Source organism: Eumetopias jubatus, unplaced genomic scaffold, assembly GCF_037043125.1.
Source record: "Eumetopias jubatus isolate StellerSeaLion01/CBP00866 unplaced genomic scaffold, mEumJub1_p1.0 scaffold_6, whole genome shotgun sequence".
Classification (NCBI taxonomy): Eukaryota; Metazoa; Chordata; class Mammalia; order Carnivora; family Otariidae; genus Eumetopias; species Eumetopias jubatus.
This window is the reverse complement of record NW_028274812.1, coordinates 33,916,253-33,932,110: the sequence shown is the minus strand read 5'-3', so window position 1 is coordinate 33,932,110 and position 15,858 is coordinate 33,916,253. Positions and strand designations below refer to the sequence as shown.

At 38.0% G+C, this 15,858-nt stretch overlaps 2 protein-coding genes across 10 annotated transcripts in view; one reads left to right on the top strand and one right to left on the bottom strand.

Moving 5' to 3' along the window:
- The window catches only part of L3MBTL3 (L3MBTL histone methyl-lysine binding protein 3), a 118,350-nt gene extending 117,803 nt beyond the window's left edge, over positions 1 to 547 (top strand). For all 7 annotated transcript variants that reach the window (XM_028125354.2, XM_028125353.2, XM_028125352.2 and 4 more), the window contains one exon: positions 143 to 547. In XM_028125354.2, the coding sequence (XP_027981155.1) occupies positions 143 to 286 (144 nt within the window). In that variant the 3' untranslated portion in view covers positions 287 to 547. The remainder of the gene's footprint in view (positions 1 to 142) is intronic.
- A 3,601-nt stretch (positions 548 to 4,148) lies between these two features.
- SAMD3 (sterile alpha motif domain containing 3) overlaps positions 4,149 to 15,858 on the bottom strand; it is a 50,291-nt gene continuing 38,581 nt past the window's right edge. For 2 of the 3 annotated variants that reach the window (XM_028125329.1, XM_028125330.1), the window contains 4 exons: positions 12,576 to 12,776; positions 5,425 to 5,596; positions 4,838 to 4,920; positions 4,149 to 4,601 (listed from right to left, as the gene is read on the bottom strand). In XM_028125329.1, the coding sequence (XP_027981130.1) occupies positions 4,317 to 4,601; positions 4,838 to 4,920; positions 5,425 to 5,596; positions 12,576 to 12,776 (741 nt within the window). In that variant the 3' untranslated portion in view covers positions 4,149 to 4,316. The remainder of the gene's footprint in view (positions 4,602 to 4,837; positions 4,921 to 5,424; positions 5,597 to 12,575; positions 12,777 to 15,858) is intronic. The other variant, XM_028125331.1, reaches the window with a different exon arrangement.

Below are 15,858 nucleotides of genomic sequence, written 5' to 3'. Positions count from 1 at the left end.
GGAATGTTCACACACATGAGCTCCATCTGTGCCATTCTCGTGGTGTTGTGCAGAAGACAGCTGATAACTCAGCTTCGGCTATTTGCCATACCACCACATCCGATTGATTCATAATCTTCTTTGTCTTTTCTTCCCATTTTAGCAAATTGATGGAGAAGCCTTTCTGCTTATGACCCAAACAGACATTGTTAAAATTATGAGCATTAAGTTGGGCCCTGCTCTCAAAATTTTCAATTCTATCCTGATGTTCAAAGCTGCAGAGAAGAACTCTCACAATGAACTTTGAAGATGGTGAATTTTGAATACCATCAGCTTTCTGCTTTAAAGCTCATGTTTTATTCAAAGCACAAGGACAGTTATAACTCCTACGTGAGAAGTCTCCAAAACTCAAAAGAGCGATGCTATCAGATTATTTATATTCCTCAAGAGACAATATATAACGAATCCTTATGAAAGTCCTTCGGCTTTTAACCAAGTACTGTCTAACAGCGGTCATCCTTTGGTTCTGTTCACTGAGCTAAATTTATCTTTGTACATCTTTTTGAGGCCGGGGGGTGGGGGGGAAGGGGACTTCGTTAATTATTTATGGTAAAAGGGGGGGTCAGAGTAAGAACTTTTGGCATTTTGTAAACATTGTTGAATTCTCTTTCATGCACACAATTTCTTTTTCAGTACTTTCAGAAACCTTTTTATATAATCCAACTTCAACTGAAACCAAATTAGTCAAAACCTGGCTGCGATTTGCCAGTGGGACTGTTACCTGTATTGTTCATTCTGTGCCATATTTTGAATTGCAACATTATGCTAAGTATAACTTTGCAAGTCATGATATTGCCTAACTGCTTGTCATAATTTGTTGGGGCTGAACGGTGGTAAGAATTACCTTTCTTTCAATCAGTGTTTTTACTTTTGCACGCATTATGAAATGTTAAACAAATTACTTTTCACCAGCATCTTTACTATAATTACCAAAAACGTGTATATAAATAATGGAATTGAAAAATAAAATATATAAATAAATTAGGTGATGTATTTGAATGGCATCAATCTTATACATTGTGGTGCCGTATGTATTTACAGGAGTCCAGTGGTATCAAAGGAATATGCAGTTCTGTTGTGGGGGGGATGTTTGTAAGGATCTTGAACTATTTATGAGATGATCTTGAGCTTCTCTCTAATTGCCAATGAAGTCACTGTGATGCTTTTCAGAGCTGAAGGGGTCGTTCTGTCGATGGAAACACTAATCCATAAAGAGCTCTGTCCCAGATCTTCTTCCTCCAGACCCAAAGATTTTCTTCGGGTCGGCTGAAGAGAGAGTATATGGATTTTACTGAAAAGGTAGGGTGTGAGGGGGCAATAGCAGTCAACACAAAGATTCTAAATGCTCACAGATCAAGGGGGCAGCTTCCCAAAGCAATTATTCAAGAACCTCCATTTTGGAAAGATTCCTTTCTCTGTAGAACGGTTCACCTAAGTTTTATAAATGTACAGATGCACTTTAAATGAAAGCCCTTGATTACCTAGAAACTGCTAGCACTAGTGTTTCTTTTCCAAGAATGCCTTTCCAACACAAAAGGCAATTATTTTATCAGCCTTTGGATGTAATGTCTACTTCTAGGATGGACCATTTGTTCGAGGGCTATTATAAGAGTAGGAAATAAGTTTGTAGCATGCTGTCTGAATTCTGGGGCAAGTTCCACCTCTCTCCTTAGTTGCCCTTATTTTTTCTGATGTAGGACTTCCTTTGATGTCCCCCATCGGGAGTCTGTTAGCAGACCTTTGCATTTGTCATAATTCAAAAGGGCCATAGCATCTGCAATGTCCCTTTCATTTCTTGCATGAATCTGCTTAAATAAGTTTTTCGTTGTTGGGGTTTTTTTTTCTTTTATGTTCTGTTCAGAATTTGTACATTCAAGTTGCACTTGTTATATCTGACATGAATGAAATAAAATCTTAATTGCAGATACTTTTTTTACATATGTATGATTTTTTTTTAGAAAGCTTGTCAAACAGGCAAATGAGAGCAGGAACAATGTCAAAGGTTTGGGCATTACCTCGCTATGTAATGAATCTGCAGGATTCAAAATTGTCCAACTGTGTCCCAGGTGATGCGAAGAACAACAATAAATAAGTAAGTAAATAAGTAGAGACATTTTTTAAAAATTACATTGTGTAAGCCAAATGGGACCTGTCTGCAGGTTGGAATATAACCACAGGCTGCCATTTTGCAACTTCTAGATTCAGTAGACGCAGACTCCAAAGTAAATAGAGTTATGTTAGTTGACAGGAGTATTTACCAAGTGGCAGGGCCATGCTGGGCACTGGGGACAGATGCACCGTGGAAAAGATAATAAAGCTTAAGTGAATTTGCCCTCACGGTCACGTCTGCCATGTTTAGAGCCAAACCTCACTGCAAGGTTCCTGCAGCTCCACCCCAATCTCTTCCCCAGCCTATGGGAACAAAGAGAGGCTTTCATTGACCTTTAGCCACAGAGGCTGTGGACTTCCTAAGGAAAGGAATCTGTAAGAATTTGGTAAATTCATTTGGGAGAGGAAGAATAAGACAAATTGTGGAACTAAAAAAAAATTGGGGCGGGGAAGTGAAAGTTTGTAAGGAACTAAAGGCACATTCTAGTGAAAGGGAAGAAACAGAAACCATGGAATTAGGGACTAGTTTAGCTGACATTGACATGTACTGAATTGGTACTCTGCCTGTCCATTCTCACCAAAGCAGTTAGTATTGAATAGTCATTGTAGAGGTGGGCAGCTGATCAAAATTTCATTTTCTAGCTCACTAACTTAAGCATTTTAAAGAATAGTACTTATAGAGAAAAAGGCATTAGAATAAGTATTTCTAGAGATGTATGTCATACAAATATTTTTCAGTAATTCATAGGAACCACTTTCTTCTTAAACTTCAAAAAAATTAATATGGTGAAGTTACCCCCAAAATCCTCCTGGCACTGTGATGGAAGTATTAGCACACTTAAGTCTCTTCAGTCTCTAAACCAATCTGTTCTGTCAAAACTGATAGGTTCTGTTGAAACTGTGATGATGATTATCAAGGAGTACCTCAAAACTAATGTTGTCAGGTATCCTTATTAAATACTTGAAAAGAGTGCACTGAGTCTTGTCAGACCCAAGAAGTCCTTATGCACCATCTTTAGGAACAGAACAAGTGGAATTACAACATGGGACTCTGAGCTGGGTGGATGAGGAACCAGAACCTGGACTTCAGAGATAGGCAGGAGAACAAGTCTAGGAAGGGGCCAAGCCAAAAACTAGAAACTGGTGCCCAAAAAGCTCTGGGAGGAGAAAGCCAGGTCCACATTACAGACCGAACAAACCTGAGCAGCAGCTAGGGCACATGCCAACACCAGATGTCAAAGCCAGGGAAAAGTAGAAAATGGTGTGAGGAGACGAGAATGGGGCCATTACTGTATGCCAAGGGAGGGAAGCAGTGAAAGACTCCACAGGTCACAGATGACCAGAACCTGTACGAGCAAGATCAGCCAGCAGTGAGGAGACCTCAGGAATGAAGCAGCCTTTGTTCTCAACAAATAAGGTTGAAGGAAACCAAAATGCCTGGGACCAGGCAGATCAGCTGGGGGAAAGAGAACCGGGGAGTATGTGCATCTTCTTAAAATGTTCAAGACCAAAATGTTTCTAAGCCATATTCAGACCAAGGAGGCAGCCCACAGTCCACAAATGTACAGCTCCTGGGCATTAAGTCTTACGAGGGTGGGTATATTGGGCCAAGTGTAAGGTGTGATACCCTAATCAAAGGATTTGAGTGTATCTGAAGTGTAAGGTCTTTCAAAAACTAAAGCACCCTTGAAATTGAAGCTTGGGGGGCGCCTGGGTGACACAGTCAGTTAAGCGCCCAACTCTTGGTTTCAGCTCAAGTCAGGATCGCAGGATGATGAGATCAAGTCCTGCACTGGGCTCCACGTTCAGCGCAGGGTCTGCTTGAGATTCTCTTTCCTTCTACCTCTGCCCCTCCCACTTGTGCACATGCTCTCTCTCTTCTCTCTCTCTCTCTCTCAAAATAAATGAATCTTTAAAAAAAAAAGTGTAGCTTAGACCATTGAATTTCTTAGAACTCAAACAGCTCTTTAACATAGTATTTTATTACAGAATTTCACAATTTTCAGTATCTAAGCATAGATAGAAGGTACTGAAATTGATTTGCATCTTTGAGACAAGATGATTTTCTAATACCTACCTCTACTACAATGCTAAGTCAAAACAATTTTTTTAATAAAATTTTAGCTGTCCCAGAGATCATCAATTCTGATGCAATATTTGGCATGCTACTAAGTAACTGGGTGTTGAAATCCTACTTCCTTTAACTTTTCTTTCATAGAAGGAAAATAGGGACTGTGCATATCAAAAATCAGCGTCTCTAGGAAGTTGAGGGTTTGGGACAGTCTTCTTGGACACTCAACTCCAAATACATGGAAGGCAGCTATGAGAGCAGCCAAGGCCGTAACACAGTCGTCTACCCTTGTGAGCTTCTCTTTTTCTAAATACAAAGAAAATTCGCAGACATCAACGTTGAAAGGATTCTTGACTTCTAACACGGGTGTGGAAACTTGCACCTGAAACAATAGATGATAGAGTCACCACTCTGTGATGTGGATAATAGCCAAATAATATAAGCTGCCTCAATTTAATCGTGATATTACAGTAAATGAGCTTGGTGTAGTGCAGCATATTTGTAAATATGACAAAACCATTCTTCAAAAGAGACCACCACCCTGTTTTCAAATAAATTCTATGAAGATGTAATGTCAAACTCAATGTCAAACCCAGTGGTCACTGACATACTGCATACCTTCTCATTCACAATGACAAAAAGGCTGGGATCATCCCCAAAAACATCTGGTAGGAGCAAACATGTGGCTGTCATCTTCATATCTGCCAAAACAAACATGCTTAAAGTCCAAGGAAAAATAAGATTTTGCCAACTATTAGCAAAAGCCAGTCTTAAAATGTGGGGTTTTTTTGTTTAAATCATTTGCATCTATAAAGAATAAACCAGTCTTCTTGCATCAGTGTTTCACAACCGTTTAACCAAACATTTGCCTTCTAATAAACATCCAGATCTCATGTTCTGCCCTCCAGGTCATGGCCAGGAGAAGATCAGAGTCCTGTACTCTCTGTCCATCAGCCAGGAAGATTTTAGCATGCTTTACCTTGTGATTTGTATTATGACATTAACAGGTAACTAGTTCCCTAAATATAATTTTACAGTATCAAGTGTACTTTTAATTCTATACCTCAACTCGTCCTATTTGAGAACATTTTTTCATCCTGCATGTTGTTTCACTGAATTACTTATTTCCAATACAGAGCTTTTCTAATTATCCCGACTTACACAGATAACTAAGACCAGATTGCCCCACCCCCAGGTTTACTAACGTTTCAACATGTCTTCATTTGTGTGCTGTTTCATTTTTTCTTGCAATGCAATATTGATTGGATTATCCACCACTGAAAAAGAAGTCAGTATATTTTCTGAATAGGATTCCAGAATGTGCTTTGTTTTCTTATAAATATCTGTTCTCGTAAGAAGTTGGAATTCTCTGAACATCTAGGAAAAAGAAGAAAAAGACCGCAAGAAAAGCTAATGTTTAAAATGTAAGGGAGTAAATAACTCTTTAGAATTATATTAAGCTTTGAATGCTAGTTTGTTTGTTTATTTATTTATTCTGTTTTTTTCCTATTTTTATCTATTTTTTTATGATGTTAGTCACCATACAGTAGTACATCATTAGTTTTTGATGTAATACTCCATGATTCATTGTTTGTGTGTAACATCCAGTGTTCCATGCAGTACGTGCCCTCTTTAATACCCATCACCAGGCTAACCCATCCCCCAACCCCCTCCCTTCTGAAACCCTGTTTGTTTCCCAGAGTCCATAGTCCCTCATGGTTCATGTCCCCCTCTGATTTTCCCCCCTTCATTTTTCCCTTCCTTCTCCTAATGTCCTCCATGCTGTTCCTTATGTTCCACAAATAAGTGAAACCATATGATAATTGACTTTCTCTGCTTGACTTATTTCACTTAGCATAATCCCCTCCAGTTCCATCCATGTCAATGCAAATGGTGGGTATTCATCGTTTCTGATGGCTGAGTAATAGTCCACTGTATATATGGACCACATCTTCTTTATCCACTCATCTGTTGAAGGGCATCTCGGCTCCTTCCACAGTTTGGCTATTGTGGGCATTGCTACTATGAACATTGGGGTTCATGTGGCCCTTCTTTCCACTACGTCTGTATCTTTGGGGTAAATACCCAGGAGTGCAATTGCTGGGTCATAGGGTAGCTCTATTTTTAACTTTTTGAGGAACCTCCACACTGTTTTCCAAAGTGGCTGTACCAACTTGCATTCCCACCAATAGTGTAAGAGTGTTCCCCTTTCTCCACATCCTCTTCAACATTTGTTGTTTCTTGCCTTGTCAATTTTTGCCATTCTAACTGGTGTAAGGTGGTATCTCAATGTGGTTTTGATTTGAATTTCTCTGAGGGCTAATCATGTTGAACATTTTTTCATGTGTTTGTTAGCCATTCATGGATCTTCTTTGGACAAGTGTCTGTTCATGTCTTCTGCCCATTTTTTGACTTGATTATTTGTTTTTTTGGGTGTTGAGTTTGAGAAGTTCTTTATAGATCTTGGATACCAGCCCTTTATCTGTAGTGTCATTTGGAAATACCTTCTCCCATTCCGTGGCTTGCCTCTTCATTTTGTTGACTGTTTCCTTTGCTGTGCCAAAGCTTTTTATCTTGATGAAGTCCCAAAAGTTCATTTTTGCTTTTGTTGACCTTGCCTTTGGAGACATGTCTTGAAAGAAGTTGCTGTGGCCAATGTCAAAGAGGTTACTGCCTATGTTGTCCTCTAAGATTTTGATGGATTCCTGTCTCACGTTGAGGTCTTTCATCCACTTAGAGTTTATCTTTGTGTATGGTGTAAGAGAATGGTTGAGTGTCATTCTTCTGTATATAGCTGTCCAATTTTCCCACCACCATTTATTGAAAAGACTGTCTTTTTTCCATTGCATATTTTTTCCTGCTTTGTTGAAGATTAGTTGACCAGAGAGCTGAGGGTCCATATATGGGCTCTCTATTCTGTTCCATTGATCTATGTGTCTGTTTTTGTGCCAGTAGCATGCTGTCTTGGTGATCACAGCTTTGTAATTAGCTTGAAATCAAGCAACATGATGCCCCCAGCTTTGTTTTTCTTTTTCAACATTTCCTTGGTGATTCAGGGTCTTTTCTGGTTCCATACAAATTTTAGGATTGTTTGTTGCAGCACTTTGAAAAATGCCATTGGTATTTTGATCGAGATGGCGTTGAAAGTATAGATTGTTCTGGGCAGCATAGACATTTTAACAATGTTTATTCTTCTGATCCATGACCATGGAATGTTTTTCCATCTTTTTGTGTCTTCTTCAATTTCTTTCATAAGTGTTCTGTAGTTTCTAGAGTGTAGATCCGTTACCTCTTTGGTTAGGTTTATTCCAAGAGATCTTATGATTTTTGGTGCAATTGTAAATGGAATTGATTCCTTAATTCCTCTTTCTACAGTTACATTGTTAGTGTATAGGAAAGCAACTGATTTCTGTGCACCGACTTTGTATCCTGCCACATTACTGAATAGCCGTATGACTTCTAGTAATTTGGGGGTGGAGTCTTCTGGGTTTTCCACATAAAGTATCATGAATGCTAGTTTAAAATATGTATGAGTAGCTTTAGTGGAGAAGTAAAGACTTAAAGACAGAGGAGGAAAAAAGAATGAAAGCCTGAAATGAATAGGATAAATAAGATAAATAATGGACATAGCAAACTTATATGCCCATATAAATAAAACTTTGCATGCAGACTCAACTAAACGAGGGTTCCAATATATATATGCATATTTTGGCTATTTGGTTACCAGCCAAGATTCTAGGACCTCGTATTTCTTTAGGCAGTGTGCAACAAGGGGCAAAATAAGAAAACAGATTTTAGGAAGCAAACCTTTAAAAATACCTAACCATAGCATTCTAAAGGGAAAGAGGAGAGCTTTAGAGACAAAACTAAGTGGTGAGAAACAAATGTAGGAGATCTGACTACAAAGTAAAAGCAAAACCAGTTTACGTGTATGGGAACCCCTTTACTCAAAACCACCTTTTCCTGCCACTGCCCAAGTTCTCCCCCTCTGTGAATTCCATCACCACTGCAGCCTCCCCACTTTTTTTTTAATTAAACATTTTTAAAATTTAAATTCAATTAATTAACACATAATGTATTACTGGTTTCAGGGGTACAGGTCTGTGATTCACAGTCTTATACCCAGTGCTCATTACATTACATGCCCTCCTTAATGTCCATCACCCAGTTACCCCATCCCCCCACCCTCCTCCCCTCCAGCAACCCTCAGTTTGTTTCCTATAATTAAGGGTCTCTTATGGTTTGTCTCCCTCTCTGTTTTCATCTTGTTTTATTTTTTCCTCTTTTCCCCAATGATCCTGTTTTGTTTCTTAAATTCCAAATATCAGTAAGATCATATAATTGTCTTTCACTGATTGACTTATTTTGCTTAGCATAATACCCTCTAGTTCCATCCATGTTGTTGCAAGTGGCAAGATTTCATTTTTTAATGGCTGCGTAATATTCCATTGTATGTATGTACCACATCTTCTTTATCCATTCATCCATCAGTGGACATCTGGGCTCTTTCCATAGTTTGGCTATTGTGGACATTACTGCTATAAACATTAGGGTGCAGGTGCCCCTTTCGATCACTACATTTGTATCTTTGGGGTAAATACCCAGTAGTACAGTTGCTGGATCATAGGCTAACTCTATTTTTAACTTTTTGAGGAACCTCCATACTGTTTTCCCAGAGTGGCTGCACTAGTTTGCATCCCCACCAACAGTGTAGGAGGGTTCCTCTTTCTCTACATCCTCGCCAACATCTGTCATTTCCTGACTTCTTCATTTTAGCCATTCTGACTAGTGTGAGGTGGTATTTCATTGTGGTTTTGATTTGTATTTCCCTGATGTCGAGTGATGTTGAACATTTTTTCATGTGTCTATTGGCCATTTGGATGACTTCTTTGGAAAAAGGTCTGTTCATGTCTTCTGCCCCTTTCTTGATTGGATTATTTGTTTTTTGGGTATTGAGTTTGATAAGTTCTTTACAGATTTTGGATATTAGCCCTTTATCTGATATGTCATTTGAAAGATCTTTTCCCATTCTGTCGGTTGTCTTTTGGTTTTGTTGACTATTTCCTTTGCTGTGCAAAAGGAAGTTCCAATAGTTCATTTTTGCCTTTGTTTCCCTTGCCTTTCTCCCCACTTTTTTTTGATAGAGTGGCATTATAAGACAATTTATCATCACTCATACTGGTAGGAATCAAAGTAATCATCACTTTCCCTAAAACTCTGTAAAGAACAGTTGCATACTACCCACTGGGTCTCATTGTTTCTTGAACATTTTGGTAGATCATCAGTTGCCCAAAGATTAGGTCCAAAAGTAGTTATCAGAAAACTGGAACGCACATTCTCATAAAGGCATGGCAGCTTTCTTATTAGGCAACCTTCAGTGGACCACTAATCTAGGATCATGGGGAACATGGTAAGACCAGTGAATTCCATGTATCATCACTGTGGGGCATCTCAACAAAGAAATGGGATGGATATATATATGTTTGTGTGTATATCTGTATACACACACACCAAATTGAAATTCAATTTGAAAGTAACATTTACTGAAATGAAAACATCACTGAATAGGGAATTGCATATGGGAAATACAAAGAAAAATTTCATGAACTTGAAGATAGAGCAATAGAAGTTAATCTGAATAACAACAACAACAAAAAAAGACAATTAAGATTAGTAACCTGTGGGACAAAACCTGGAGTGTGGAGAGAGGAGCTTTTCTGTGGCTGATCATTCAGAATGGCTGGGAGTTTGGCTGTATGGGGTTTGGGGAAGGTGGCACAAATAAGTAAATACATTGAGGATAATGGGTGCCAGGTTTCTTGCTGGTAAAGAGAGTTGGAATGTATGGAAATGGGGTCAGTTAGAATAAGCCCTCTGGTTTGGGTTGGAATTGAAGGTATAAATGTGACCTCATGGTTTTTAATACTTATGCATGGATATATGAACAGATACAGATTTGTGTGTGTGTGTGTGTGTGTGTGTGTGCGTGCGTGCATGCACACCTATACAAAGGTATATATCCTGGCTTTATTCTGTGAGAAATTGTAGAGCAATAACACCTCTGTAGCAATGAGCATACCTAGGGCTGAAATCTTAGTCTCTAAATATCGTTCTCATTTTCTGTTTAAAGAATGTGTTTTGAGGGGAGGAGGGTGATGAGTGCAGGTGGTGATGAAGGATCCATGTAAACTCTTTGGTACAGTGTCCCAAACTGGCTGCTTCTTTTCTTCCACACCTGTGCCCACAAGCTCCCTAGGCTCATAGGGCTTCACAATGGTAGTAGCAACAAGTGGTGGGAGTAGTTTTGAGTAGGGGCAGCTGTCCTGCTATAGGGATTGGTTGTTAACTGGGTGTTTGTAAGTAAGGTCGAGCTTGCTTTTATTTTGGGAAGCACAACAAGGGTTTTATAAATTGTAAATCCCAGCTGGCTGTACCAGGCTTAGTTACAGAGGTACTTCCTGAAGAAAGCTAAAACGTTCAATTCTTCTGTTTAAAATAGATAGACTACTTTATTCAGTAAGTAGCACCGTCATTACAAAAACTATATCCCAATCCGTATTTTGGATATAAAGGGTGAAATGCCTTGGGGAATTGGACAAAAAGAGACTTAAGACAAAGCATGAGAGACACACTGTTAGGTCTAAAATCTGCTCTCCACCCCCCACTCAGACTTATTCTCATCTATGGTTCTTTGAAAGGCTGCTGAACCATAGCTTATCTATTTTAATCACTAAACCTGTGCAGGCTACACTCCCATGAAGACCCCTAAGGCTGCAACATCAGTGTCCAGACAGCCTTACCAACTGCTATGGACTGAATGTTTATGTCCCCCCAAAATTCATATGTTAAACCTAATGCTCAATGTGATGGTATTACAAAAGAGACCCCAAACAGCTACATTGCCCCTTCAGCCATGTGAAGTGACAGCTAGAGAGCACCATTCATGAACCAAAAAGCAGACTGTCATACCAAATCTGCCAGGGTCTTGATCTTGGACTTCCCCATCCCCAGAACTGTTGAGGAATAAATTTCTGTTGTTTATAAGCCACCCAGTCTATGGTATTTTTGTTATAGCAGTCCAGACAAAGACACCAACCATTCACCAACTCATTCAGCATTCAAAAAAATCAACATTCCGTTTGTGTTGCATGCACAATATTCTGCAAGGCCCTTGGAGAACTACTAACATGTTTAAAATATGCTCCTTACACTTACGGAGTTTATAGGCTATCAGTTTGACAAGGTTTTGCTTTAAAACAATATATTGTAGGTGTGTCAATTTGGCATACTCTTCTTCTAATAGCCAAAGCCTCCTGGCTATAGCTGTTCCTAGCAACCCAAATATGAAGAGAAAGCAACGAACAACTAAGGTAGTGTTGCTGAGAGATGAGTATATAAAATAATCCACGTGAAGCACTCAAAATATGCTTCCTACATAGTAAGCAGATGTTTGTTATAGACATGATTTTGAAAATGAAATATACAGGCAAGTTCTTTTTTCATTTGTTGGAGGAAGAATAACATGGAAAACTTTTTTTAAATTTTAAAAAAATTTTTTAAAGATTTTATTCATTTGAGACAGAGAGATACAGAAAGAGCATGAGCAGGAAGAGATGCAAAGGGAGTGGGAGAAGCAGGCTCCCTGCTGAGCCAGGAGCCCAATGTGGGGCTTGATCCCAGGACCATGGGGTCATGACCTGAGTTGAAAGCAGATGTTTAACCACCTAAGCCACCCAGGCACCCAACATGTAAAACCTTTTATTTTCAAAATAGTTGATTGCAACCACAGAATTCTTCCATGAAATGTGTTCCCAGGTAAAAACTTTGATGAATCTTTCATTATGTGCTACAACTAACATTACACTAAAATTGTAATAGGAGCCCTTTAATGGCCACCTTAAGTAAACTAAATTGAAGGGTATTTGATTTACCTATTAAACTTCATATATTCCAAGACCACTTTATGAAGTAATTTGGGATCATAAAGGAAATAGATTTTGAGTAATGCCGCATACTAAGAGTTCCTTAGTAAACTATCTTGATTGTCTAAATGCATGCAAAGGGAAAATGTTTCATACTGTCAAAATACCCCTAAGTAGTGGTCCCCCCCAGCCTCCCCAATATGTTCAATGACAGGGAAATCTTTAAATCTGAAGGCAGGCAGTGCATGTTATTAGAATATGCTTCCAGAAATTCTTACCAAATGGTCCTAGTTGTAGCCTGTGGAGCCTCACACATCCTACTGAGATTCACACCCACCATTTGCTACCTAGTGCTGTTACACTCCAAAGGAAAAGAAAAAAAAAAATCAATTTGGACATTAAAATCAGAGAATATTATAAGCAAATAAAGATACCTGATAAGGGCACTTCAAGAAAGGAAACATTTTAAGAATGTCCTTCAGAGGTGTTCTACTGCCAATCAACTTTCTTCTTATTTCCAAAGTCTGACTCATCCTCTTATCAATTTCTTTCCAGTCCTTTTCTGTTTTCATATATTCTTGCTGGAACCAGATAATGTGTTCATCTGCCTCAGAATCTAAACAAACAATTTCTTCCTGCAAAATATTTTTGAAATATCAATATGTTTCATTTTTCAAGTTGCAGTTTAATACTTCGTGAGAACTTGAATCACAGGCTGTTATTGCAGACTCTTAATGCACGCCTAAGGTGAGTGTTACCACGTGTGATTACACCTGGCCTTGACTGTGGTTAACAAATGGACAGTCTTTAACAAATCAGATAGTTCATTACTTACTATCATTACTTATAATCTGTTCTCTTGACAGATGCAAGAGTTACTTCAAATTCTACATACTCTGTTGGTGGAAACCTAGATTATCTAGAAGGTTCACACTTAACAGGAATGTTTTTTATTTCTACTCATTTAAATATTAAAAGAGATAAAGAGGGCGCCTGGGTGGCTCAGATGGTTGGGCGTCTGCCTTCGGCTCGGGTTGTGGTCCCAGGGTCCTGGGATCGAGTCCCACATCAGGCTCCCTGCTCCTTGGGAGCCTGCTTCTCCCTCTGCTTCTCTCTCTCTCTCATGAATAAATAAATAAAATCTTTAAAAAAAAGATTTAAAAGAGATAAAGAGGTTTTAAATTAAGGTTTTGTCATTTCTACTGTTTATATTTTTCCTTTTTAAATGCCTTTGTGTAGCTGCACTACTACGCCATAAAATCCAAATGCAAAATAATAACAGTGGGTATTTTGTGATACTAAATCATCAAACTGTCAATTATATTTACTATAAATTTGAGTACATTGGGTGGGGTTGGATGGCTAGGAAATATCTCACATACCCTTTCTAAAAAACCAAGACGCTCAGTTTGAGAAGCAAAAAAAAAAAGTTTCTAGAAAAATTTGTTGAGGGGCAGTCAGACAACAAAAAGAAATAAAAGGCATCCAAATCGGCAAAGAAGTCAAACTTTCACTACTGCAGATGACATGATACTCTATGCAGAAAATCTGAAAGACTCCACCAGAAATTTGCTAGAACTAATATATGAGTTCAGCAAAGTCACAGGATATAAAATCAACATGGAGAAATCTGTTGCATTTCTATATACCAATAATGAAGCAGCAGAAAAAGAAATCAGGGAATCGGTCCCATTTGCAATTGCACCAAGAACAATAAGATACTAGGAATAAACATAATCAAAGAGGTAAAAGATCTGTACTCTGAAACCTTAGAACACTTATGAAGGAAATTGAAGAGCATACAAAGAAATGGAAAAACAGTCCATGATCATAGATTGGAAGAACAAACGTTAAACTGTCTATACTACCCAAAGCAATCTATACATTTAATGCAATCCTTATCAAAATACCACCAGCATTTTTCACAGAACTAGAACAGACAATCCTAAAATTTGTAAGAACAAACAATCCTGAAAAAGAAAACCAAAGCGGGAGGCATCATGATTCTGGATTTCAAGCTATATTACAAGGCTGTAGTCATCAAGACAGTATGGTATTGGCACAAAAACAGACATAGATAAATAGGACAGAATAGAAAACCCAGAAATGGACCCACAACTATATGGTCAACTAATTTTTAACAATGTGGGAAAGAATATCCAATGGAAAAAAGATGGTCCTTCAACAAATGGTATTGGGAAAACTGGACAGCAACATGCAGAAGAATGAAACTGGACCACTTTCTTATACCATACACAAAAATAAATTCAAAATGGATTAAAGATCTAAATGTGAGAGAGGAATCTATCAAAATCCAAGAGGACAACATAGGCAGCAACCTCTTTGACCTATGCCATAGCAACTTCTTACCAGACACGTTGCCGGAGTCAAGGGAAACACAAGCAAAAATGAACTATTGGGACTTCATCAAGATTAAAAAAAATTTCTGCACAGTGAAGGAAACAATCAACAAAACTAAAAGGCAGCTTACACAATGGGAGAAGATACTTGCAAATGACATATCTGATAAAGGATTAGTATCCAAAATCTATAAAGAACTTACCAAACTCAACACCCAAAAAACAAATAACCCAGTTAAGAAATGGGCAGAAGACATGAATAGACACTTTCACAAAGAAGACATCCAGATGGCTAACAGACACATGAAAAGATGCTCAACATCACTCATCATAAAGGAAATACTTTTCATACTGAAATCTGATTTTTTTTTTTATTTTATTTTAGAGAGCATGAGCAGAGGGAATGGCAGAGGGAGAGGCAGAGAGAGAAAGGGAGAGAAACAGACTCCCCGCTGAACTGGGAGCCCGATGCAGGGCTCGATCCCACAACCCCAAGATCATGACCTGAGCCAAAATCAAGAGTTGGATGCTCAACAGACGAGCCACCCAGGCACCCCTGAAATCTGAATTTTAGGGCCACTGTGATAGATAGATTTAGGCCCAAAAGAAATAGGTTTTGAGAATTTTGACATATTAACAGTTATATAATTAACCTGGATTATCTAAATATGTGTAAATATCATATACTGCATTATCCAATTAAAGTTCTTTTAAATGACCACATTTGAAATAATGCAGAAAAAAATCTGTATAAAATTCAACATCCCTTTAAAATTAAAGAAAAAATCTTTCATCAAAATAAAAGGAGGAATTTCTGAAACTTATAAAGTTATCTACCAAAAACTTAGAGCTAACATTTTTAATGTTGAAATTTTAAAAGAATTTTTCTTAAAATGAGAAACAAGAAAATGATCCTCTGCTATACTCTTATTCAGCCTTTTACTAGAGATCCTAGCCAGAGTAGTAAGATAAGAAAGAGAAACAAAAGGAATAAAAATTGGAAAGACAGAAACTGTTCATAGATGATGATGTGATTTGATTATTTAAGAGAAAACTCAAAATGATGTACATATAATTTATTAGAGTTTGCGAGAGAGTTTTACAAAGCAACTGAATATAAGATAAATATACAAATTTGCTAACAAACAGAATATGTAATTTTTTACAGTTTCAACAAAAAGTGTAAAGCACCTGGGAATATAACTAATAAAAGATATGGAAGACCTTTATGGAGAAAATTATAAAATTATTAGAAAATACTAACAAGACTAATAGATAGACCTACCATGTTCTCTGTTAGAAAAACTCAGTACCGTAAGGAAGTCACCTTTCTCCAAATAGAGATATAGATTCAATG